At 40.7% G+C, this 27,128-nt stretch overlaps 1 protein-coding gene and 1 long non-coding RNA gene across 7 annotated transcripts in view; one reads left to right on the top strand and one right to left on the bottom strand.

Moving 5' to 3' along the window:
- LOC135351075 (complement receptor type 1-like) overlaps positions 1-27,128 on the top strand; it is a 61,502-nt gene that overhangs the window by 6,439 nt on the left and 27,935 nt on the right. The window contains exons 17-50 of one of the 4 annotated variants that reach the window (XM_064549986.1): positions 14-220; positions 536-715; positions 816-1,031; positions 1,222-1,434; positions 2,268-2,474; positions 2,555-2,698; positions 3,044-3,229; positions 3,478-3,621; positions 3,784-3,990; positions 4,116-4,259; positions 4,461-4,505; positions 4,674-4,808; positions 4,961-5,083; positions 5,241-5,372; positions 5,647-5,766; positions 6,441-6,560; positions 8,222-8,347; positions 8,676-8,732; positions 8,794-8,928; positions 9,132-9,263; positions 9,572-9,718; positions 9,836-9,967; positions 10,023-10,145; positions 10,273-10,386; positions 10,454-10,510; positions 11,005-11,148; positions 11,342-11,464; positions 11,549-11,695; positions 11,849-11,977; positions 12,054-12,176; positions 12,933-13,040; positions 13,147-13,326; positions 13,470-13,745; positions 13,947-14,957. In XM_064549986.1, coding sequence (XP_064406056.1) covers positions 14-220; positions 536-715; positions 816-1,031; positions 1,222-1,434; positions 2,268-2,474; positions 2,555-2,698; positions 3,044-3,229; positions 3,478-3,621; positions 3,784-3,990; positions 4,116-4,259; positions 4,461-4,505; positions 4,674-4,808; positions 4,961-5,083; positions 5,241-5,372; positions 5,647-5,766; positions 6,441-6,560; positions 8,222-8,347; positions 8,676-8,732; positions 8,794-8,928; positions 9,132-9,263; positions 9,572-9,718; positions 9,836-9,967; positions 10,023-10,145; positions 10,273-10,386; positions 10,454-10,510; positions 11,005-11,148; positions 11,342-11,464; positions 11,549-11,695; positions 11,849-11,977; positions 12,054-12,176; positions 12,933-13,040; positions 13,147-13,326; positions 13,470-13,745; positions 13,947-14,764 — 5,594 coding nt within the window. In that variant the 3' untranslated portion in view covers positions 14,765-14,957. Of the gene's footprint in view, positions 1-13; positions 221-535; positions 716-815; positions 1,032-1,221; positions 1,435-2,267; positions 2,475-2,554; positions 2,699-3,043; positions 3,230-3,477; positions 3,622-3,783; positions 3,991-4,115; positions 4,260-4,460; positions 4,506-4,673; positions 4,809-4,960; positions 5,084-5,240; positions 5,373-5,646; positions 5,767-6,440; positions 6,561-8,221; positions 8,348-8,675; positions 8,733-8,793; positions 8,929-9,131; positions 9,264-9,571; positions 9,719-9,835; positions 9,968-10,022; positions 10,146-10,272; positions 10,387-10,453; positions 10,511-11,004; positions 11,149-11,341; positions 11,465-11,548; positions 11,696-11,848; positions 11,978-12,053; positions 12,177-12,932; positions 13,041-13,146; positions 13,327-13,469; positions 13,746-13,946; positions 14,958-21,248; positions 21,396-21,690; positions 21,732-21,972; positions 22,008-22,497; positions 22,539-24,682; positions 24,913-25,289; positions 25,401-25,563; positions 25,726-26,000; positions 26,127-27,010; positions 27,115-27,128 lie in introns of those variants that run through there. The other 3 variants (XM_064549984.1, XM_064549983.1, XM_064549985.1) reach the window with 3 other exon arrangements.
- Positions 9,569-21,372, bottom strand: LOC135351095 (uncharacterized). Of its 3 annotated transcripts, none has more exons than XR_010399384.1 (6): positions 21,114-21,372; positions 11,834-12,171; positions 10,276-11,625; positions 10,030-10,137; positions 9,755-9,908; positions 9,569-9,698 (listed from the first exon to the last, which is right to left on the bottom strand). It is a non-coding gene; the product is annotated as an uncharacterized LOC135351095 (long non-coding RNA). The 3 variants fall into 3 exon arrangements; XR_010399385.1 differs by having other exon boundaries at positions 9,755-10,137; positions 10,276-10,559; positions 10,946-11,625; XR_010399383.1 differs by having other exon boundaries at positions 9,755-10,137.

The raw sequence follows: 27,128 nt of genomic DNA, 5'->3' as shown, positions 1-27,128 counted from the left end.
TCACTTTTATTAGATGGAGATTTTACCGCTCCGCTCGTCCTAACGTTTGATACTGGTTCTGGTCCTGGCGTCTCCTCTTCTGCTCAAGTAACCATTCTGCGGGACCTACTGGTGGAGGAGAATGAGACTCTGATATTGCAGCTGACCACAATGCCTCTGGCTCGTTTGGCATTCCCTGTGGGAGAAGACTTAGTAGAGGGAACTATTATGGATGTCGATGGTAATGAACAGAAGTGTGTGTATTGTACCTTGGTTCACAGTAAGGCTAAAATTACAAAGAGTATAATTATATCGGCTTGACTCCTGATCATGATTACAATCATGTATGGCATAAACTAAAACATGCATAAATATAGCTGCACCACTTTAATTGCTAATCTCTTCGATCATGCTTGCAATCCATTCTGCTGTAACTAAATGTAGTCAATTATTTCTAGACTTAGTTTATTGTTACTATAATTATTGAGCTTGTGAACTACTGTAACAGTGTTGGTATATCATAAAACAAATTTAAATTTAATCATATTTTTTGTAGTGCCTATTTTTCAGTTGGTGGCTGAGACCAACTTCACCGAAGAAAGTAATACAATTGTGCAGCTGTGTGTTGAGCTCGTCCAATCAACGCTCACGTTTCCAATTGATGTACTCGTTCAAGATGGAACACAGATGGCAACTTTGTTTGGAATATTCTTTCCTGACAACAGACTTGCTACCAGTAAGCATACTTAATTCTGAAGGAGTATTTCTATGTAACATATATATATAGTAATAATCCTGTATGTGAATGTTGTACGTTTTATCATTCTCACATACAGTTGGGGAAGACTACCTGAGCTTTGGAACCACATTGACCTTTGAGGCTGGTTCTGGACCAGGCACCAAGTTCTTTGTAAATGTCTCTATACTTCAAGATGTACCCATTGAGATTGAGGAGGTAATTATTGTGGTTGCTTCTATACTCTCAACTCGAGGAGAGTTTTCATCTGGGGGAGACACTGATGTCACAACTATCACTATTATTGACAACGAGGGTGAGTGCTATGTATCTGTAGTACACATTTTATTAATTTTGCGTCAACACTGAAAACTACCTTATTATATATTGGAGTGTGCATGGTCACGTTAATGTTGTGCAAGTTGCCGCATTGGCATATAGTTGTCTCACTGGCTTTTATTAAAGAATGATTTCGATGTACATGTAAGTTATACTTTTGCTTTCAGCTGAAACGGTGGTGTGTCTCGAACTCACTGAGCCTGAAAACGGAACGATCACATATTCCATTAACCAACCACCCCCTTTCCCGCTTGGCACTGAGGCTAAGTACACTTGCAACCTTGGCCTAGGACTGGAAGGAGGTGATGTTCTGAGGGTGTGTCTCGGCGATGTAGTCAACACTGTAGGACAGTGGAATGGTGCTGCACCTCAGTGCAATGGTAGGTGTAGACTACATATACGTAGTAGTACGTATAGGAGTATGTGAAATATGCTTTTGATTGATATAAGAAGACATACAGTATACCGGTGGATACTGTCACAGATTATACAGAGTGGAGCCTGGCATGGCTCCGCCCAGTTTAGTATACTTGTATTCTGCTTTTGCAATTGTCGGGATTCTATAGGTACAGATAATTGGAGGTTAAATATATAGAGGGAAGATATGATTATACGTAGTGTTGAAAAACTCTAGATTATACAGATCGCAATCTCTTGCTCTATAGATTCAGCTATAATTCTAGTAATTTTCCTAGCAATAACCAGTGCTTTCAGTTCGAAATTTGTTGTCAAAATTTGTCTACAGAGTGCCAAACTATCACGGCGGTCAAATTAGAAACTGCAGAAACAGTACAGATATATAGTTCTATACCACCGTATTTCAGTCTGCATGGATACATTCTTCCACCCTTGCCTGCATGGTTATCTTTTGATTCAATTGTGTGCATATTATTATATATGCATGCCATGGTACTACTCTATCTGTATAATCTCTAGAGTTCTAGCTGTGCTTGTAAATATGTCATAAAATGTGTTATTATTGTTAAATTATACTTGTATTATAACAATGATTTTGTGGATTGGCCTCTAAAAGCCATTTCGTTGCACAATGTTCGCGGAATGACTGCTTACCGGAAGCCCTTAAATCAATTTTCGTGGACTTACTTTTCATGTAGAATTCTAACCCACGAAATCCGCGAAAATTAAGCCCTCAAAAATTTCGCGCTATACGGTATACACTGTATAATTATAATGTCATTAATTCTACATGCAGCTATTACCTGTGAGACTCTTTCAGCACCCGAGAATGGAACGGTGTCCTACAGCACAGATAATAACAATATAGGTGCCTTTAGTTTTGGAACGGAGGCTTATTTCAGCTGTGACGTAGGGTTCTCTCTGGTTGGTAATGAGACAAGGACTTGTGGCGATGGCAATATGACAGTGGGGGAATTCAATGGAACAACACCAGCTTGTGAAGGTATTCTAATTATGTAAATTGCATCGGTATTGTGATGGCAGCTATATACATAATTAAGTGCATGATTTTACAATGCGCAGCCCTAGGTAGCATCAATGGAGGTGCTGCTGCAGATGTGGTCATGTTTCGTGAGGATGCTGGCAATGTGACTGTCACGTTTCAGCTGGTTGGTGATGTTGCGGATCGAGCTTTTGTCGCTGATGTACAAAACATTAATACCACAAGTGAGTGAACCAATACGTATTATTATGCCCAGAACTACTTTAAATGCATGAGCATGGGACGCTTTTACATGTAAAGTTACCAATGGTCTTTATAATTATACGAGAGAAACTAATTGTGTTTGCCAGGTTTCAAAGACAACAGGATACTCGTTTTATTGTATATATAGACTTTACGTAACTCTGCATGTTAGGTTAATCACTGTTCCTACACCGTTGTGCTGCGTACAGACAGATTATCTTACTAAGGAATGTTCATTATAATTAGCTATTCACATTTTGGTGTTACTTTCCTATTGCATGTATGTATAATAATTATATGCAATCCCATCTGCTGCATTCATGCAGGTGGTGTGGACTACTCATTCGGAGATCCTACATCTAGCGTCTCTAGTAACAATACCAGAGCACTAGTGAGTGTTCCCATTGAGATCTTTGAAGATGTTGTTGCTGAATTTGATGAAGTTTTTATGCTCACCATTTCGTCTGGCTTGTTCAATACCAGCATTACTGTCATCATTCTGGACAATGATGGTGGGTTTGTACGTACACCCAGCGTAGCTCAATCTTTAGTGTAATACTACACTTACTAACACCTTTTAATCTAGTTTATCACATCTTCCACTGTAACTACATGTATACGTTTGTGATGTTTACATGCCAATTGCAACTGCATATAAATTATAGCCAGACCTCTTGTCGTGCTTCAATTTTCCCTGCATGTCCATTCATTAGCTGCATGGTATATAACTGCATGTTACCATGTACAACTTTTTTTGCAGTGTTCATCGTGTTTCCATTTGGAGTACCTGTACTCGATGTCTTTGAAAACTTCAACACAAACATCAATTTTATTGACCTTCAAACATTCAATCAATTTCCTTTTATTCTCACTATATACTTCACCAATAACGGCTCTGCTATAGGTAAGTCAGTGCACTTGTGAACTAATATGAATTGTCGGAGACTTCCGCTCTCAATTCTTGTGCCTTCAAGTTCAGTTTCGCTCTAAAATTATACGTATTAAGTTATAGTTAATGTGCCACCAAAGTTGCATTAGTTGTGTCATGCTTGTTTCTAATCCACAGAGAATGAAGACTTCAGCATACACCCAGTATTCCTGTACCCTAGCACTTCTCAGGAGGGATCGAGGAACACCACTCAGCTAATTATTCTGAATGATGATATGGTTGAGATGAACGAGACTATCCTTCTGTGGCCACACTCCTCTCCTATTGGACGGCTGGCTTTCAATGTCGATGATGTAGTCAATGTCACCATTATTGATGATGACGGTAGGTGTATTTGCATTGCCACAATGCTATAATATTATACTGATGACAATAATACAGTGTGCATGAATGTCAAAGTGTATTTCTGCTATTATTGTGTGAACACACACACGTATGCACGCACACAGTCCCCTTATTCTCAGTATTACCAGGAGCTACTTCGGCAGCTGAGAGTGACACAACCATTGTTAACACCATACAGCTGGTGGAAGGAGTGTTGACGTACCCTATAGCCATCACAATTCAAACAAACGTTACTGTCGTTTCTCCTGGTAATGCATTTAGTTGATGTGATTCAACCATCACCATGCAGGCGTATTCCTACCATTATACTATAGGGGAAATATCAAATTACCCTCCCTACTGAGAACTTACTGTGTGTAGCTTCCTCATTAAAGATCACGGTAGCACACTCTAGATCTAGTTGAAAATATCCGATTCACAAATTGTATTGACAGAATCATTAAACACAGATCCCATGTGTCTTCAAACTCGTGGAACAATTCCTGAGAGTGTCTGTAAGTTTTAATCATTGCTGTATACAGTTTTGCCACTGGAGCTAAATAAATGCCTCACATGTACGTAGTATAAATGTGCTTAATATTTGTGTGAACTCTCTTATTGGGGCTGCCCATAATAATTATTTAGCTTGAGATACGTTAGCCGTTCATTCTTTTTTCATTCAGTCTGCCCTGGTGGCTCTATCTATTGCGAGAATGGAGAGCCAGCCTCTGAAAGCTCTTGCCTGGCCATTGAGCGTTACTGTGATGGACAAGTGGACTGTTCCAATGGGAGAGATGAATCTGCTGAATTCTGTGGAAGTAAGAAACTACAAAGATCAGTTGTTTGCCACATAGCTGGTGCTGCAATTACAATCCCTACAATGGTTGTGTATATCCCAAGAATGACTGTATCCCTCCATGCATCCTATAAACTATCCTGATCTCAATCAATCATAATAACTTTTTGTCAGACTGTAGTCCTGGGACAATCATATGTCTTGGAGATCCTGATTTCACTTGTGTAAGCAATACTCTGGCGTGTGATGGAAGGGTGGACTGTCCTAATGGAGTAGATGAGTCTCCTGAGGCATGTGGTAAGCTGGTAGATTCTAAGTATGATGCTGGAAAGGTGTTGCTACTACAGACTTGAAGCTCGCAAGATTACCCAGAACACTTACAGTGTAATTGAATACTTATGGATATAATTATGAGCTCGTTGTGACAAATGTATTATTTTCACTTCTCTCTCAGGTTGTCCTGTACAGACACAGTTACCGCTTTGCCGCTTCAATAATGGGACCACACAGTGCGTGCTGGGTGTGTTCTTGTGTGATGGGATAGTAGACTGTGATGATGGGTTTGATGAGAGTACAACCTTGTGTGGTGAGAATGATGATCATATTTATTGCGCCAAGTTGGTAGAAGCTTGGAAAGTGTATAAATAATATAGTCAGTTTTTGAGGATATGATGCCATAATAATTAGAGGATTAAAAGTTGTGCCCATTATAGCTAGAGAAGATTGTGTGTTTTAGTTGCGTGTGCATGCATCTTTAAATCACTCGTTTTGCGTGAAAATTAGAAAATAGAGTGTGCATGTATGGCTTGTTGACTGATTCTGGAATCAGAATCAAAAATCATAACTTTTCTGTTGTTTAGGGTGTCCTCAAGGCACTGCCAACTGTGCTAACAGTACTCAGTGTGTGTCTTTTGATTGGTTCTGTAATGGAGCTCAAGACTGTGAAAATGGTGGAGATGAGATACCGCAAATGTGTGGAAGTGAGTCACATTGGAGATCCATGACACAATTAGCATGCAGTTATACGATTGTTTGGTATCATTTTATGCTTAATGTCAGACGAGGGAAGCAAAGCACCATAAACTGACATATTTGGCCCGGAACAATAAGTTAAAGACACCACCCAAATGGAAGGGGTACCCTGGCTGAGGAGAGCACTCCCTGAGTGGGTCCCTTATAAAGGGTGCAACTCCCTATAATTATCTAAAGGTGAACCCCCTTAATCGAGCTGGCTGTGCCCCCAGCCCGAACTTGTGGTATGAAATTATCCCCCCCCCAGCGATTAGAGGAAGGTGGAATGAAAGAAACTTTGTTCTGACACACTTTTTTGCCAATATACTAATACTGTACTGCACGTGGTTGACACATGCACATGCGCAGTCATTCACAAGACCACATTAACCTCTAAGAACCTCTCAGTCCTTCTGCTGCCATTAACCACTGTTTATAGCCAGTGCATGCTTTCACAAAACACACTTTATCAACTAAGCAAATATCATTTTAAATTTGGGTTTTCTATGATCAGTGTATAGTACTTTTTTTCGTTTGAATGACTCGTAAAGTGTGCGTATATATAGAATTGGCAAAAAGGGTAACCTATATACAATTATAGTGTGATTTTTCATGCACATTTAAAGTTGTGTTCCAACCGTAGATTGCCCAACTGACGAGATTTTATGTCCAAACACTACCACAGTGTGTTTGAGTAACCTTCAACTGTGTGACGGTATCGAGGACTGTCCTGGAGGCACTGATGAGGCATTTGAATTCTGTGGTACATAATAATTATTATAAGTCCATAATTGTCATTGTAATGGCTGTTTAATCTACTGCCAGGAGCATGGGTGCATGTATATAATTATGTTGCACACAATGAAACTTGAACGGAAGCACAATTCGGTTCTAATCCCACTCTGGAATGCAACTTCCTTTCTCCTCTATTGTAGTTACTCAATCACGTGACGTTAGTGTTAAGCGTATATATACATACTGCAATATCTACGTGAATAGTGACAGAGCTCTTTTTTGTTACTAAACAAACGTACACGTTTACAGGGTTGAATTCCAAATGGGCTATCTATATGCAGTACATTAGTCAACGCAGTGGCGGATCCAGAGGGGTTCTTTGGGTTCAATTGAACCCCCCTTTGAGAAAGAAGTGAGTGGGAGGCTCAAAACTAGTTAGCAAGTTGTTCCTTTCTTACTAGCTTTCACATGCACTTCTCACTTACCTTTAGTCCTTGTTAGTCCTGCGAAGCTTTGTCTGTGCAGTCTCAGTGACAATGAAGGCTAAAAACTCTCCAGCGTAGTGCATGCAGACTGCTTATGAAAAGTGATGATATTTTTTTTAGGACAAAAATTCGGTGTGTTAATGCGCATGCTCATGCACTGTTTCAAAGAAGTGACGACCTTTTTTTTTAGGTAAATTTAACAGTCCTTGACCCGCTCAGAGCCCTGGGGAACCCCCCTTTCAAGAATCCCATATCTGCCACCCAGGGGCGTAGCTACCATTGTTTCCTGGTTGCCCAGAAACCCCCCCAGGAGCTGCTGAGAAAATTGGGCAGGGCTCCCCAATAATTGAAATCAAGCAGCCCTGCCCATCTTTTCATGCACGTGGCTGCAAATCATGTAGAGATAGCACCGTGAATCGTTTCACTTTGGCTAGCTTTGTCTCAGCTAACTAGCTAGCTACCTCAAACAAAGAAGACCAAGACTTAAGTTCTAGTATCAATCCTGCATGCTCCAGTATTCTCAGACTCAGCTTTAAGCACAACTTTATTCGATATTCAGGAAGGACAAGTTTAGAACAATCTCAGCCACATGAAACCTCTCAGGTAAATGTAATGGTGCTCAGCTAGACTAGCAATACACAATTGACACCTGCCTTTTAGAATGTCTATAGCTAGCTAGACTAGCTAGTCTAGCTAGCTTCTCACAAACATGTAAAAAAAAGTCATTACAAACAATGAGCAGTTGTAACCAGTAGGTGTGCCCCAATCAAGAGGGTGTGGCACCGGAAGTGGGCGTGGTTAAAATTTCCCGGCGCTACCACGCAGCTGGTTTTTCAAAAGGAAACCCCTATGTCAAAAGTCTGGCTACGCCCCTGCCACCGCAACGTGTATTTAAGTCACTATAATTATATACACAGCGCTGTAATATTGCTAGGTACAATGAGCAGTGACTTAATAATTTAAGTCACTGCACATGCACTCATTTTTGTCCTGAGGAGTCGCACGCACCAATGGCATTCATTTGTGCAATGAAATCTTTGACAGCATGTGACTTAATTATACTAGTTCCAATAACCAGTCAATGTATATCCCACAAGAACCGTTCTATAGCTCCTGCATGGTAATAGGTGGTTGTGTCTTAGTGTATAGGAACTGCATAGTAAACGCAATCCTGACAAAATATCATTGTTATACTTGTTCTTAGGGAGTGGTTTGCCACTGGGCTACAGCTGTGCTGATGGTTCTGACTGCTTCATCCCTTTTGGTTTCATATGCAATGGTGTGGAAGACTGCTCTAATGGAAGAGACGAAGAGAACTGCAGAACAAATAGTGCGTACTCTATAGTTACTATAATTATAAATTATATGCCGGAAACTTGTACATGCTGATGATTTCGACAAGCTGGTGTGAGTTTAAAGTCTAATCAATGTGTTTCTGTTCCAAGCAATGAATTATCTGAAACAACTTGGGATCAGCAGGAGATTGATGGAATGATTGCTCGGTCACCCAGTACAACACTGTAATCACAGACAGTATTCAATTGTTGGTGAATGCTTTTTTCACCAACTCACCAACTATATTATAATTATAACATAGCATATGCAAAACTATAATTATGATTACATGTTGCTCACTTAATAATAACCCCTGTTGACAGTTCTACAATGTTTTGGAGGAGGCTCAACTGGTCAAGTGTCCATACCACAATCAAACTGTGAGTCACTCCACTCAATAACAAATAAACCAACCACACGGTCATCTTTTTTAAATTTTAGTCTGTCCTGGGGGCACTGTCTACTGTGAGGATGGAGAACCAGCCTCAGGCGCTACTTGTGTACTGATTGATAATTTCTGTGATGGCAATGTAGACTGCTCCAATGGGAGAGATGAATCAGAGGAGTTCTGTAGTGGTAAGTGTCTCGAATGTATAAACTATATCCATGGAGACTGATAGTAAATGTGCTACTGCATGCATGTAACATACAATATTAGGCACATTTTCATGCCGTTATAAAACCTGTATTGCTGTGTGCCAAGTTATCAGTCTTTTGTATAATGTGATTGAAATTGAGATTCTCAGGAAGGAAAGAGCACACATTTAATTTGCCTACAGAATGTGGTGAAGGGTTTTTGCAGTGCTCAGTAATCGATCCTCAGGGTGAGAATCAGTGTTTCAGCAATACCGCCGCATGCAACGGGGAATCTGACTGCCAAACCGGATATGATGAATCTGTGGACCTTTGCGGTAAATAAATATCATTGCATGCTGTCAAGCTAAAAGATGTTTTACCTATCAGACATTCACATTCAAAATTACCATTATATTGCTTTTGAAAGGCTTGTGCATGCATGGGGAACCGGATACTGTTTGTACAGTTGGATTTTTCCACTGATTTACTTTCAAATTTGTTACCAGCCTGTTTAAAATGTCCCGTGTCTTTGTTTTTGGCTGTGTGGTATATATATCAGTGTATCCATAAGAGTAATCAGTATCTATTGATGACAGTGTGAACTATACACATATTATTTGCATCCATATACTGCTCAATGCAGGCTGCCCCAACATGGGAGATTTGCAAGTTTGCAAGTTCCTTGACGGTAGCACTCAGTGTATCTCGAGCAGTCTGGTATGTAATGGAGAGATAGACTGTGAAAACGGGGAGGATGAGAGTGTGGACATCTGTGGGCAAATTGTCAACAGTAAGCAATTGGCTGTTGCAAGAATTGTGGTGTTACCTTATAATTATACTATTGCACGTATACTCTATAGTCGAGATACTTGGTTGTTCCCTGTATTGATATGGTTTTAATTATTAGATCTTCCCATTTGCCCTTTGGGTAGTGCACCCTGCAATGAAGAAGCTTCGGAGTGTCTGGTATTTGAGCGATTCTGTGATGGAATACCAGACTGCAGTAACGGTACGGACGAGAGCAATGTAATGTGTGAAAGTAAGTGATCATTGCCCATGTAGATAAAATGACTGATGTTTCTTTACACTATCAGATTGTACCGCTGGTTTTCTCTCTTGCAATGATGATAACAACACTTGCATAAGCAATATGTTAATTTGTAATGGACAGCTGGATTGTCCCAATGGCATAGATGAGTCATCGTTTATCTGTCAAGGTATAAGAAATGCACGCAGTGAAAAATCAGAAAGCACTTGTTGGAATTTCAAAAGCGGGACTTATATGAATTTGACTGTATTCTACGTATTAATGATAGATCTAGTATCTCGATCATTTTCATGCAGGACCTATTGGACTTGGCTTCAGTTGTGGCGATGAAAACAACTGTTTTCTTCCTTTTCCGTATGTCTGTGACGGGGAACCAGACTGTCCCAATGGAAACGATGAAATCGACTGCAGTAAGTGACACGATTTTGTACAATTCGCACTATTGTTTTGCACTTTTTGATGTATCTCCAAACACAGATTCACAGTGCCCCAGTGTTGGACCTGATTTTCCTATACCATTGCCACAATTTTTCTGTAAGTTCGTCTGTTCAATGCTTCACTGCACAACTTGTCCCAATACGTCCTGTGCGTCGAGACATGTACATGCAGAAGAGGTCCGACAGGCGCGGTGCAGCAAAAACATACGACGTGAGCGGGGCCTGGGCGGATAATTATTGCTCAAGCAAAGGCTAATTGCTTGAGCTGCACCGCGCCTGTCGTACCTCCTCTGATGCTTACACTTTTTTAATTTATGAGGACTGAGGTATGCATGTAGTTGCAAACACAGTGACATGTTATACAGTCTATAATAGTACGTTGAAAAAAATTTGCAAAGCTCCATGCACACGACCAATTTTGCTGTATATTCTGTTGACTCCAAATGAGAATTACTGCATATTACGTTGTGTTTATATATAGGGCCCACCTCTAGGTTTTTTCAACTACACACCCCGGTAATAATTATTATACCTATCCTTGTTATAATCGGCTCTTCTGTAATGAAAATGTGATGTCTTCCGTTTGTATAGTCTGTCCTGGTGGTACAATTTACTGCAATTCTGGGGAGCCAGTTTCAACAAGCAGCTGTATCCCCATTGAACGCTTTTGTGATGGAGTTATAGATTGCTCCAATGGTCGTGATGAGTCTACAGCTCCTGGAGAATTTTGTGGAAGTAAGTGAACTTGAAATGTGCAAATAAGTGTAACACTGAAATATGCATGTAAAGAAGAGGAAGGTGAAATTTGCTATAATTATATTAATCCAAGTAATGTACTGGAAATCTTGTGCCTGCACAAAACCCTAGCTGGGTCTGAATTTATATATATATTTATGCCAGCTAACTACTATTATTTATTTATATATAGATTGCTCCACTGGGTTTATTCAGTGTCCTGGTGACCCGAGTATGACCTGTGTGGAAAACTCTCGCGGCTGTGATGGGGTAGTAGACTGTCCTGATGGAATAGATGAATCAGTCATTGCCTGCGGTCAGTTGAAGGGTGACCAAAATTATTAGCTGGCCACTTTTTTGTTGGTTCGATCCTACGTGCTTTCCCCATACATACATGAAGGTTGTCCTGGTGAAGATGAGCTACCACTGTGTTTGTTGCCAGATAGCAATTTTCCGCAATGTCTTTCAAGGTCCCGCCTGTGTGATGGAGTGATAGACTGTCTTAATGGGATTGATGAAAACGTTGGTTCTTGTGGATTGGCTCTAGGTATACCCTTAGTCCCTATATAATTGTATGCACACTTTGATACTTCTTGCTCATGAGAACACAATGTATTGGAGTAAAAGAGAAATGTCCAGAATTGTATGAGAATTAATGCTAGTTTTCGCTAATATTGACTCTTACATTTTCCTGCTGCAGGGATTACGTTGCTGTGCCCCCCTGGCATGTCCCAATGTAATGAAGAGATGTGTTTACCATTTGAGAGATTCTGTGATGGAGTACCCGATTGTGCGGGAGGTACTGATGAGACGATACAAACATGTGGCAGTGAGTCATTCATTCCAAACTAATTGTACATACATGCATTACTATAATACTTGCATGCACGTGAACTTTATTCCAGCTTGTGAAACTGGTACTGTTCTTTGTTCACTGGACCCGAGCAATATATGTGTCAACAACACGGCGATGTGTGATGGAGCGGTGGACTGTCCAAATGGCATTGACGAGTCAAATTTCTTCTGCAGTAAGTTTATAATATGGGTATTTAGTGCTGTCACATGATCTCCAGCCTATCAAAAAGTAATCACATGATCGTGCTTTAAAATAACTACTTTAAGCTATGAAACAAACGATTTGAGACATGCCATGAAATATAAAACTCAAATGTATCCAGGTAGGCTGTACACGAGGCAGCACTAAATCCTTTAGAACACATGCACCTAGCCAAAATCACGTGTTTCAATGGTGCACTCAGATGGACTCTTGGTTACGAAATGCACTTGGCTAGCGTGCGTCTCGTGCACCACGTTAACCTCGAGCCCATCCCCTCGACACACAGATAAAAACCTTATTTTTGAGTTCATGTGGTGAGTGGCCTATATTATTTTGTGCTGTCACTGTGATAAAAACAACTTCTAAGGGTATTGGTAGTCTGTCGATTTATATGGGGGAGGGGGGGAAGGTGATAAAATAAACCAGGTTATAGTACATGCATATGCCTGATGCGGGAGGGCCGTCACACTTACTGAAAAACACTAAGGCAGGCAGGCTACAATCAGAAATTCTACCACAGCTGCTTGCGCAATACTAACCACACTATTTTTGAGTGCGTTGTACAGCTACTTAAGACGTGGGCGTTTTACAACAGAGTCAGACAACAACACGTTTGTATGGCCATGGGCTGTATAGTAGTTGCTTATACTCCCCTTCATGTGCTCCTGCTAATAGCAGCGACCCGAGTACGTATGCCGGACTCACTACTTGCATATCATTTATACAGGGGGGTTCAGGTGTGATAGTGACTCTAGCTGCTACATTGCATTTGATCTAGTCTGTGATGGTATTGAGCACTGCCCAAATGGAGATGATGAGCAAAACTGCAACACACGTACGTAATTAAGCTATTTTTCTTCTGATATTTGCTGTTTTTATGTGCTGTTGATGTCTCTATAATTATGGTGTTCAAGTGATGTATTTATTATATGGTCTTCAAGTGATGTTCCCTGCTGGATCCGTTCCTGGAAATGAGGTGTTCTTCAGTACAGTAGTTTTTGATGACAGCATTGTTGGGAACGACAGACTGATAACCACTACATTGACAGTGATGCCTCCCGGAGTGTTCACTTCCGGTGGGAATGTGACAAATACTACTCTGATGGTTATTGACAATGATGGTACGTATATATATATATATGTGTGTGACTATTAATTTTAGCCTATAATATTTACAGGTCAGTTATGTGTTATACGAAATTTGAGCATCATTGCAAAACTTTGAATGATAGTTTAATAATTGCTATTATTTTCTTGCATATAGACCCCCCTGTCATCCTCATCCAACCAGCTGATGTAGAGCTTCCGGTTAACTCAACAGCAATCTTTTCAGTCGTAGCTTCTGGCAGTGAATTGTCTTATCAATGGTTTATGGCAGCAGACATTACTGTACCCCTCTCAGATTCAGATGAATTTTTTGGGGTCAATACCCCTACTTTGATAGTATCTGTAGTTGGACGCACTTTCTTTGGCGTATTTTTCGTGAATGTGTTTAATTCCATCGGATCTGTCGACTCTAATCTAGTCGTATTATCATTAGGTAAGTGCAATGCATGCATGTGTGCATGTGTGCATGTGCATGTACCAACAATAAGACTCTGTTTGAAGAGAATTCCTATGAAGTGCATGGCGTATTTCATTAGACTGCTCCAACTTTTGCGACTAATGCATTGTCAGTGCCCTCTGCATAATCATCAGCACGCTGATAATTTATATTCATATCCACTTCTGTACTTGCCAGTTTGCCCGGGTGCCGATGATTTCAACCCAGCTTCCTCCTGTCAGCAAATCCTCGATTGCGATCCGTCCTCTCCGAGTGGTGACTACTGGTTAGAAACACTCTCTGGCACTCAATTGCTGAGGACTTGCGACATGAACATAACATGCGGTAATGTTACCGGAGGCTGGCTGCGCATTGTCAATGTGGACACCAGAGTAAATGGTGTGCAATGTCCTGGCACTCTTGGTGAGGTGGGGTTTTCTGGTGGGCTGAATGTTTGTAGAAGGACTGCAGAGGAAGCAGGTTGCTCTGAAGCATTCTTCATAACCAATACTAGCTATAGGCAGGTGTGTGGCAAGGTTATCGGATATCAAGTTGCTGCCACCGATACGTTTGGGCCTAATACCCGATCAAGAGGTATAGATGATGCTTATCTTGATGGTGTCAGTCTAACTTATGGGTTCAGTCCTCGCAATCATATCTGGTCTTTTGCTGCTGGACATACTGAAGCAGCGACTTTTTTGTTTTCAAATTGCCCCTGTACTAACATTAACTTTGCCTCTGAATCTACCATGCCTCCAAACTTTGTGGGTAACGACTATTTCTGTGACACTGGAACCGAAGACCCAACTGATTTCTTTGTGTATGCGGATGATCCATTATGGGATGGTGCTGGCTGTGGAGCCAATAGTACCTGCTGTTCTTTCAACAATCCTCCATGGTTTTTTAAAGAGTTTGGTGATTCATTGACTGATGATATCGAGATGCGAGTATGCCGCGACCAAGTGAGATCAGAGGAAGATGTGGTTATACAACAAATAGAATTGTACATTAGGTAGTATAATGCTTCAAGAAGCAAGCTGCATGTAAAAGTGAACATTCTTTCTCTGCCAGAAAACTTAATTATACTATGGGCAGTTAGAGCAGATCTTAAGTTATCTTATGTAGATCTTCAATGATGTGCTGTATTAATAATTTTTATATACCTTGATCAGAGCAATTTGATATTTATACTTATTATGCAACAATGAACATATACACTGTCAGCGGGTAGTTTAGCTCTGTCATAACTGTTTCTATATTTGATAATCATAGGAACACCTGGATTGTATGTATGAGTATTAACCATGCACACATCTATAATAGAGCAATATGCATTAATATGCGCTATATAATTATATGCACCCCATGCCTCGTACCTAATTTATAATGATGCTTCTTCACTGAAGTTGTGCTACATGGTGGTACCATCCCTTATACAAATGAATGCAGAGTCAACCAAATATTGTGTGCATGTAATTGTGTGCAAATGCATGATACAGTGGAACCTTCATAAAACGCTGCTGCTTTTTTAGCTCATACAAGCTTTGAAAAGGCGTGTGAAAAAACAGACCTGATGAGCAAGGAGTTCGATTCCAGACCAGAGGATACAAATAATGAGAATCGGTATTGAACAAACTCTCTACACCGGCAACACAGTGAACTGAACGAGTGTAGCATTGTCGGGCCAATTTCCTTAAAATAATTAGTGGTTGAAGTCATTCGGACCTGTGCTCTAGGAGGTGGTCGTTAATGGTAGAAGTTCTACTGTGTATAATAATATTATGTAGATCCTATAGACTACATACAATGCATTTTATAAGCCAAACCCATTTTCCTAGATCAGATCTACATTTCCGTGAGTATATTGACTAATTAAACCTGTGAGATAATAGTAAAAGAACAGCATTGCAGTAAATCACACAGGGCCAGAAGTGGTAGTTTACAGCTTGTAAACTATGTTTGTACTTGCGAGTGTACATCATAGTTTACAATGTTGTTGAATTTTAGTTCATCTACAATAGTTTCCTTCATAGTTTACAAAGAAAGTTGATAGTGTACAACGTTGTATACTACTGTAAATGAACTCTTTTGGCCCTGTGTCACTTTCGCAACCCGATCTCCCGTCCTAACGGAAGGTCGGATCATGCCCAACTAGCAACTCTAGTACACGTAGCTAGCAGAATTCAAATGTGGGCGGATTAATGTGTGAATTTACACATAAGTGCGAAATTTCTCTTTTTATATAGCACATTCATGCACATTCATCGGCCCACGTTTGACTTCTGATCTTTTGCTGTTGCATGCCCTTTCTTCTTTTATACGCCCTTGGTACTACCAAACAACACTCTCCCATTTTTCCGTGTGTCTCTAACCAACATTTCATTAATGAGTATATACATCACCAGGAGCAGATAAGGTGATGGAGCATCTTACTACGCGGATTCTGTATCGTCTAGCTATATGTACAAATTATGCCATATATATAATTATGTCAAACCGCTGAGTGCTGCTAACATTATTCAATCAAACGCGTTATCAGCCACATATACAGAGCACTTAGCACATTACAAACAAGGAAATTAATGTGGTTAAAACGATAGTCAATTACAATGCATAGTATAAGACGCTCCATCCGCTCCTAACATCGCTGATGAAACTAGCAACAAATCGGATGCCACGCATGCACTTCAACTTTCTCAATTTAAAATATTGCAATTGCATTTCAAATGGGGAAGAGTAGGGTTGGAAGAGCCTGCACACTGAAGTAACAACAAGTTCGAAAACATTGTGGGTTGGTATAGTCTTTGCATGCTCCAACTAGTTGGGGGTGGGGCTCAATCTTTGCGATCTTTAACAGTTGGGTCCAGCACTACTTCTCGTTATACCTATGGGTGACGCTCATGTAATCGGCAATCCCCTGACCATCAACCTGCATGTGCATGTTTCTACATAAGAATGACGCATTCGTATGAGGCTTTCGAACTTTTCTTTTTTCTTTCCTCCGGATCAGCACCGAAACACATGGTGTGTATATATATATAAATTTTAAAGTCTAGATCTATACAGATGAGCCCTGCCCAACAAAACTCAAAGTAGTGCTGGACCCAACTGTTAAAGATCGCAAGGATTGAGCCCAGACTAATTAATGAGTAATGGCTGAGTAATTAATTAATTAAGAGGAGGGTGGACAGGGTCAAAAGGTCACTAATGAATCATCATGTGAGCTTATGTTTTGTGCAGTAAATTTGCAAGTTTGCCTGCACATCCCGCCCTGATTCTTGTGATAAAGTAGCCACTTCATGTTACTGCTGCTGCAAATTAGTTAACTTTGAATACGTGAACACTAAGGTACAACTGTGGTCATCTAGTATCAACACCCTCAGTAACATAGCGAAGTTGCAACCACAATGCATGTCACATGCCGCCTACTCAGCCATTACTCATGGCCTCCTAAGTAAATGGACATACCTCAGCCGGGTCGTACTCAACATGAGCCACCTATTAATCCCACTGGATAACACACTTCAAACTAAACTGATACCAGCCATTACGGGAAGACCACCTCCAAACAGTGTTGAATGCGACTTTTACGCTCTACCGGCTCGGCTCGGCGGACTAGCAATAACTATCCCCTCCAAGCTAGCGGACAAGGAACTGCAGTACTCTCTCACAGTCACCTCATCCCTCACTGACCACATCCTAGCTCAAGACAATGAATATGGATATAACATAGTCCGTGATCATCAACTGAAGAAAAGAGAGGTCAGTAAGGACAACAGGAACAGACAAGAAGAAGAAGCAGCCTCTATGCTACCGGGCTGGCTCCAGAAGGCAGTGGAGCTATCCAAGACAAAAGGAGCCTCTACTTGGCTCACGGTTCTCCCACTATATCGGAACATGGATTCACACTACACAAGTCGGCCTTCCAAGATGCCCTGGCACTACGCTATGGCTGGACCCCAACTCGCTTGCCCTCCAAATACGACTGTGGCAAAAACTTCAATGTGGAGCACGCCCTCTCTTGTGCCAAAGGAGGGTTTCCTACGTTAAGGCACAACGAAATATGAGATACCACAGCATCCCTTCTCATGGAAGTATGCAGTGAAGTGTGTCTGGAGCCCAACCTACAACCTGTGAGCGCGGACCAACTCAACGGGGCCTCAGCGAACAGCCAAGAAAACGCACGTTTGGATATATCGGCCAATGGTGTCTGGGGGGGGGGAAGATTCCAAAAAACATACTTTGATGTGAGAGTGTTCAACCCCCTCGCCCCCTCCAACAGAAACCAGTCACATGCAGCAACATACAAAAAACACAAACTGGAAAAAAACGGGCATATCAGCAAAGAGTCCAGGAAGTTGAACACTCCTCTTTCACACCGTTAGTTTTATCAGTTACAGGAGGCATGGGCGTAGAAGCATCACTCTTCTACAAACGCCTGAGCTCACTACTCGCCCAGAAATAGGACATCACCTACAATAAAACTCTATGCTGGTTAAGATGTCGCCTAACCTTCTCCCTCCTATACGCTCAGCCATCCAAGCAATTAGAGGTGCAAGATCGTCAGTGGGACATGCAGCCAGGACATTGAGATTGACCTGATCTCAGCAGAATCCCATCTCACAGGACAGTAATTAATATTAACAATAATAATCTACTATTTTACGTGTACCCTTGTCACTGTACATGCCATTCTCTAATAATTATTTTTACCCCACCTGGGGCCTACAAAAAAAAAAGACATAGATCTACCAGCCACGTGAGCTTAACCGCGTGTCGTACCTCCTGAATATTGAATATTTACGGTGGCCCTGAGTGCTACTCCAGTTGGTAGTTGGCAGTTGGCAGTTGGCAGTTGGCAGTTGGTAGTTAGCAGTTGGTAGTTCGCAATTGGGAGTTGGCAGTTGGTAGAGTAGCTAGTTCGTGACCTTTAAACTTTGCAGTTAGCAAATGTTGTATATACATGTAGATCTTTGCACTGCCTCTAATCTGTTAACCATAACTTTAAATAGCCTCAATAGAATCTAAAAGTGCCATGCAAAACCTGTTTCTATAATTCCCCCCTCCCTGCTGGGATCTGGGAATATAGGTAGAGGATTAGACTTGAAATGATCTCCCTACCCAGGGTGTCATACAGGGGGGGAAAGGGGGGATATCCCCCCCTATCTCCAATTTCCCCCCCCTTTTTTGCTGACTGAGGGTCCATAGCTGGCAATTTTACATACTATAAGGGTATTGAAATAACAGTTGACCTTTTTTTTAGCAACATTTTCTGGTTACTTTTCTTATTTCCCCCCTCTACTTCAAAATCCTGTATGACACCCTGCTACCTACATATAAGATTAATATTGACGTCTTAGGCCAGCTAGATATCGGTGCCAGTATCATAAAAAGCAGGCTAATTATCGTTGCAAAGTTTAAAGGTTACGAACTGCCAACTCCCAACTCAACTGCCAACTACCAACTCCCAACTCCCAACTCCCAACTATCAACTCCCAACTCCCAACTCCCAACTATACCAACTGCCAACTGCCAACTGCCAACTACCAACTCCCAACTGCCAACTACGTGTTTGAACTATCAAGTAGCAACTGCGAACTACCAACTACGCATTTGAACTATCAAGTAGCAACTGCGAACTACCAACTACGCATTTGAACTATCAAGTAGCAACTGCGAACTACCAACTATACACGTTTGAACTATCAAGTACGAACTACCAACTAGAGTAGCGCTCAGGGCCACCGTAAATATTAGACTCTCTTGTTACACTCTGCTCTTGTTACGTAAAGGCTCCAGCTGGTTGTTCTTGATGGTGTAGAATCAAGCCTCCTACCTGTGATTTCAGGAGTCCCTCAGGGGTCAATTCTTGGCCCTCTACTCTTCTTAATCTATATTGATAAGGCCGCCAACTGTGTGTCATCGAGCAGCATAGTAATGTATGCTGACGACATCGCGCTCTACAGGTCAATCAGTTCACAATCTGACTACTCAAAACTCCAGGATGATGTGAACTCACTCTGCTATTGGATATCTCACAATCACTTGAAGTTAAACGTTCAAAAATGTTGCTACATGACCTTCTCTAGGAAACAGTAGTAACACATCACTGTGAATCGTGTATATATATGCCCAGAGTGCCAGAGTTAGGCGTCAAGTGGAGTATGTTAAACGAATGAAGAGAAGCACTCTCAGTTTGGAGGATGCCACAACCCTGGCCTGCAGCGTGGATGAGGTTAATGTTCCTTTTAATGGTGGCATCACGTACGTCAACAGAGTGGTCACTATTCTTGACATGACGAACATGGCAGTCATATGCAGGTGCAAAATCTAACCTAAATGGTCAATAATACGTATTTCTGAAGAAGCATTCATATCAAACAATAAAAATCACCACAGGTGCTGATGCCTCGGTGGAAATTCCAAAGCTACATAACACTGATAAAGCTACTAACAGCTTAATTTTATACACAAATCATGACGAACATTTTTTAATTTGCATGCTGCATGCAAACTCAAAGAGTGGTAATGATCGACCATGATTGCTATGTGCTCTTCCGAAAAGGCTGCAATGGCATTCCAAGTAGGCATAACTCGAGAAAAGCATTATTTTGCAAATCCACGAATTAAAATCCAAGAAAACATGACTAGAAGCCTATAGAAACTCTTACTTGCACTTCATTGATCCTTGAGCAGGCCAGCTGTGTCAGTCTAGACACACACACACACACACACACACTCACACACACACCAAATACACTAGAGTCTATACCGTATACCTTGCTTGCGCATGTGCACCGAGGCATAATGAACGTAGCTATTGCAATTGATCAGTATTGCTATTGACCAGATACATAAAAATGCTCCAATGCTCCAAAAAAGGTTGCCATCTCCCATCAACAAGCTAGTAGTCATGGATACCAACGGTATACCCAGCTGGAATTCATTCGTGAAGCTCCGCTGATTAACGTTTCTGTCACAATCTTCGACGGACCTGGTTAGTGGTAGATCTAGTAAAGTACGGTATAGTACGATTGTGCCACCTGATCTGCAGATAATTGCCTGGTTACTAATATTGGCAAATAGAAGCCATTGTAGAAAGGGCGCTTAATTGTTTTCCGGAACGCGTATCTAATTTTTAACGAGGGCCATTACTCAAATTGTATGAGTGTTTACTCAACATTGACTTTCACTATGAAGAATTATGGCATCTATTAGTCATCATACTTGAACTTGCCTCTGAGAAACTACTGTCTCAAAATGCTTTGTCACCCCACCATTACGTACTGGCAAGAACTGTACCTTAATACAGTATCGATAAGCATTTCCATAATAATTGTAATGTAAGTGCATTTTCTAACAAACCTTGCATGCATGCTGACAGGCTGTAATCCCTGCTACGCGCGAGGCAGATGTCACTAGTATCCTCCTGGCTGCACATTCGAGGCTGGCACTTGAGGGTAATGGTGAGGCCCTCGATGAGTTGGAACCACCCCCCATTGACTTGGACGGCCTCGGAATAGAGGGCGATGATACTGGAGATAATATTACCACAGGAAATCCCCGGTTTGCAAGACATGCATACTCCTGAAAGATCTTATCGAATAAGACGTTTTACTGAGAACATAATACAGCCTGTGCAATGCGGTGAGTATCCGTATCCTGCTAATTTTCCTTCAATAGTAGATCTATATCTGTATTAAGTATTGCATCTACTGTGCCACAAACTGTATTAATACTTTTTTTGGGTGTTGTACAAGACTATACTAACAATGATATTGGGCTTGCTGTATTGAATCAAATGACAATCAACCCCGTCCTGATCACTATTATAGACGTAATTAATATTCAACTGCACAGAGAGGCAAGTATATATATGTAGTGTATAATTATGTATGTATGTGATGACTACTGCATGTGTCTGCTTCTGTATATCGTGCAGGGAATAGCCAAGAAGAATTCAAGAGATTATTGAAAGCGTTGGTAAGGGTCTTTATCTGAGTATATATATATATACGTATTATACATACATAGATATACCACTGACAAAAGGTGATCTATAGTTGCATGAGTGTGTTTTATAGTTTATGATCATATGCATGCTTCCCGGTATCTACAGTGGCTGCATTTGTAATTAATTTATCACATGAAACTTCCGCAGTAATTGACGTTAACTATACATAGCTGACCGTATTATATATTATTTAGACCCTTCCCTCCCCAGCCATTGACTTTCAATTCACCCAAGACGAGTACTTGGTAAGAGAGGATGTGAGGAATGTGATAGTGTGTTTGGAAATAGCCACTGAGGGGTTTTTATCCAGAAATGTGACAGGGCCTAGGAAAACAACCCTTATGGAGCAAACTAATTAATTGTATTTTATTGCTTAATTAAATAAAGCAGTGCTTAAGCTTCAAATTGATTACAATATCACTCACTTTGCACCTTCCTACCCCAAAATATTTTCGGGTGAAAGGGGGACAGTATTGACCTACCGTTTTGAGAAACTAATGTTCCAAGTTCTATCCGCATACAAGAACAGCATGAAAAATTTCAATGGCTGCCTTGTAACGGCTATACAAAAAAATTTTCGGATCAAAAAATTTTTTTTTAAGTTAGAGGAGATATTGAAGTTTCTTCTTATGAAAGAAAACCAAAATCCTAAAATAGCTCTAAATATTTTACTTTGTAGTGTACTGAACATTATTAGTTTGCTCCATAAGGGTTGTTTTCCTAGGCCTTGTCACAAATGGTCGTGAGTCTGGTCACAGTCGACGGAAATGCTACAGGTCACTATAAGATTAAAAATGTGTACTTCTTTCGCGTCATGCATGCTGTACTGTGCTTGAATATATAGGGCTCGAATCAAATAGCCAGACATCTACAATATGATTATATGCGTATCATAACAGTTTTTTGAAACTAATTAATCCAGACCCTGCATGAGGACTATAGTTTTGTAAATACCACCTCGACGTTTTTCAATGCTACTGTTTAAGGCCAAATATTCGTTAATTGGACAACCTTCCGGTCGGGTGGGTGGTAGCTTGGAAATACCCAAATTTGGCTCTCCGAAGGCAGCTCCTTCAACCCCCGGATGAGGTGAATTTTTCAGAGAGCGTTTTTCAGCCAACTTCACCTATCAAATGGTCACGTGATTTAGTCACATGACATCTAATTTTGCAAAGCTGTCTCGGCTGTCCTTTTTACAAGTATATAAATATGAGTTCATGCATGCATGGTCACAACAAGTGCTGGACAGTCTCACCAGAGTAATTTCTGAAATACAAGCTAGTATATAGATCTACGTACTGCACGCTGTACTGCAACAGCTTTGTAAATCATATGTCAGTATGTGACCAACCACGTGATGAGAAATCTGTACTAGTCACACAATACGTCAAGGTAACAGACACATGCACACATCTCCCTATCTCATCCCTCCCCGCCCATCTAGGTCGCCCTTCGCTGCTATGGTCATGCTGTCAGCTGGATCGTTCTCTGCATGGCCCCTCAAATTTCAGAATCAGGCTCCTAGTGGGCTGTGACGGGCTGGAGCTGGATACGTCCAGGTTTAGATATCGAAACAGAGGAAACATCTCTCTGGGGGATGCATCGTGTAAACTATGCAACACTGAGGAAGAATCACCATCACACTTTTTAGTAAGATGCCCTGCTCTCTCAGCGCGCAGAAATGCTCTCCTGCAGGATGCCCCAACCTGCGTCAGTGTTCACCTCCCCCACGACCAAAGGGCACTACATGACACCCTCTACAATCTCCTGCAAGGCTTTGTCTGGCTGAAAGCTGCCCATGCGCAAGAGTGGCTCTTGCTCTTCATCAAAGATCTAAGGCAAACCCGCGCTGATCTCCTTCTCACACGCACATTGGTTTAAAGCTCCACCCTCTTGCGGCGTGTTATAATACTCAATTTCAATATTCTTTTTCGTCTGCCCAATGGGCTACTCTTTATTAATTGGAGGCTACAAAGAAGAAGAAGATGAGGGTGAAGTTGGCTGAAACGCGCCTCTACAAATGCACCTCTCTAAAAAAATTGCATCACCAAAACCGCACCTCTGTATAAAAACAGCATCACCTATTTTTTCAAAACCCACCTCCTATAAACCATCTATTTTTGCAAAATGCACCTCTACTTTTCACTGCTCATTTTGGCAGTAATCACCTGATTCACCTCTTATATGGACCATGCCGGAAAAGGTTACCTGCATGGTGAGCTTGATGATCGAATCAGCCACTTCAATTGTTGTTCTGCATGCATATGAAAACTTGAGTTTATGATATTAGTGTCATGCATACAAAAATCGTATATATATAGCTAACACAAAATAATTATTCGGAAATTGTTCCACAACATTATAGCTCACATGCATTGACATAATTACCGCATATTATAGTATATACAGTATATAGACTCTCGTTAATCCGGTCACCCTATAAGGACAGTGCAGTTTGGCCAGTTTGGTCACAATAGCGAGGTGGCATTTAACAGCAATTAATCCGCCTAATTCAAAGAGCCAGAGCCTATACTATATATAGCGCAAAATAATTATATTCAACAAAATGTTTTAAATGCAATTCCACGAAAGTAAAGTGCCTTGAACATTGAAGACTCTGTTCTCGAATGTTTCAGCATACCTCCAGTCTGGTTGCTCTCGAGTTGCTGTGCTAGACAGCTCAGTCATACATCACTACATGCATTATATCACTCTTCTGGTTTCTTTATAATCATATCACCAGCCGAGGGTTTGCACTTAGTGCTCCAGTTATAAAGGTGCCTATACTATGCCGGCATAATTCTCAACAAAAAATGTGCCTATTATGCTCAAAATTTTGCAAGCATAATCTATATACCAACCCTATAGTCATCGGATACCACCAACACATGGATGCCACTGTATCCATGTTGTTATGTTGTTTATTGATCAGCTATAATATCCATGCATGCATGCAGGATGCAGTGCATGTAACCTGACATGTATGACTAGAATCCTGTTATCTTACATGTAAAGAACTTTTGAAGTTAGTGTATAGATCTGTGTAGCTATCATAATTATATAGTTAGTCAGTGCAACTATATGGTCCTGGAATTCAGCAATGACTGTCATCGTTGCATTTTTCTTGATGTTTGTATGCTTGATTTCAAGGTACTGTATATATTGCATCCTTGCATGCATACTGGATTGTGGTTATGTTCTTTACTCTTACTTTACTTCTTACTTTGGTCAGTACAGGGAGGGTTTAATTTATGTATACCTGCATGCCGTACTTCTTCTAAAAATGGGCGCATTTTAATATTGATATTACAATTATAGTGTACATCTATGCAAAACAAGAAACACGACTTATTTGAAGCTATATATAATATATATAGCATGGGGTAATGTATATTATTTATACTAGGCTGCATGGCATGGAATATTATAGATATGATGTGCAATGTGTGCATGCATGCATGCATTGATTCTGAGGACGACTCCTTTTTAAAATAGTTCACTTTTAATATATACATTTCCCTCGTCAGCTCTTCCTCACAGCCCCGGTTTGGAAGACCACGTGGCTGCCTTTTGAACAGACTGGATGTCATTAATTGTACAATTGTGAATACAGCCCGCACAAATGTTCCACAACCAAAGTATGTTGAATTGCTGTTGATTTGATAGGGAAGACAGTATACTTTAGTGGTCGAGTTTAGTTAGATTTTCTGAAGGAACGTATTAATTAAGCTATAATATTATAGCAATCGATCATTACAGTATATATACTGACTGTATTTAAGCTCATGTTTATCCCTCCAGTCAGTATGCTATCTATACCACAAGAATACGTGGGAATCGAAACTCCAGAACTTGCGTGATTCGAAGCAGAGATGACATCGTGCGGCCGCTCGATACAATAGGAGGAGATCCGCGCGTTTACTACCTCTTCTCACCAGGGAGGTCATTGGCCAACCCAATAAAGTGTGTACATTTTAATTAATATGTACTATAGACAGAGCAAGTATGTATTGAGGTACTACAATAATGTATCTCTATACACTGGACAGAGCTCATCATACATGAACAATAATACTTATAATGTGACGTGGATGCATGCACATGCAAATTGTTCTATTGTGCCCCTTGATTGTGAAGAGATAATAAATTACGCTCATTGAATTATGGAGTCGGAATCCTAATTCAACTGCATGTCGTATAATAGCTATTAATTATTTGTTGAGATGATATTTTTGCAGTTATGGCAACCAGTTACTAATGAAGTATAGAGTGCAGTGTCCGGATAATCATTTTGCTTTCTTCAATCTCACATCTCTGGAAATTGAGGAGCCGATATGTGAGGATCGTAATTTCCCTCAGCCAAGGTGTGTCTGCATGCAGTAAACTATAAATATATACAACTCTTGCTATTCCGGCTCTCTAAAGTACGGTCATCTCGATAATTATACCGGCCATTTGATTTGGCACAGATTGCTCGCTATATAGTCTAGATGTTTATATACTGCACAAAACTCGCCCTGAAATGCGGCCACTCGTTATTTCGTATATCGGCCAGTTTTGGCTGCCCCAAACTAGGGTTGATTACGACCGGAAATGACGTTTTGGGTATAAAATTGGGATTAGAGAGCATAATGATTCATTATCCTAGAGACAAAATTAGCGATGTAGAGTCGTTTTTTTAACCGCGGCTATTTTCTGAAATGTGGCCACCTCGGTATTCCAGCCAAGTTGCACTGTCCCAAGGGTGACCGGATTAACAAGAGTCAACTAATTTTAATTTTATAGGTTAGTCATTTTCTATAGTGCTCTCCAAACATGAATATGGTATGGCATGCCACTCTTGATTCAATAACCTTATGATATCCGACAGTATATACATATCAACTATAGTATATAAATGTAGTCATGTGTGGCACCTTCAGTTTCATGCACCAAAACAGCTATAGCCTGTACATGATTCAAGAAAATGTATATACTATAAAGGTATACAATTTAATTGGACATATTAATCTTTTGTTGCAGGTTACTGATGGAGTGGTATCTATTTCTGTATAATTATAGCATTATGCATGACTTGCATGTTATGTCTGCAGACATGCATTCGAGTTATGAAATAGATCATCTGATAACTGTAAGCTACAGAAAGAATCCACTATACTACTGTAACACATGCGTGGCATATATATACTTCTAGCAACTATTATAGTGTGAAAATGCATGGCTTTTATTTTGTATAACTTATATATAGGTGTACCGATTCCCTCCAAGTGAGCAGAGGTGGAGGAGGGTTCGGCTTTATTGAAACCTGTGGTACCAACATTCCCAGTGAATTAGCATCTTCACTTGATTCTGGTAGGCGTGCATGC

Source organism: Halichondria panicea, chromosome 17 (assembly GCF_963675165.1).
Source record: "Halichondria panicea chromosome 17, odHalPani1.1, whole genome shotgun sequence".
In the NCBI taxonomy this organism is placed as follows: domain Eukaryota; kingdom Metazoa; phylum Porifera; class Demospongiae; order Suberitida; family Halichondriidae; genus Halichondria; species Halichondria panicea.
Note: the sequence above shows the minus strand (reverse complement) of the source record. Positions and strands in the feature narration are given on the sequence as shown.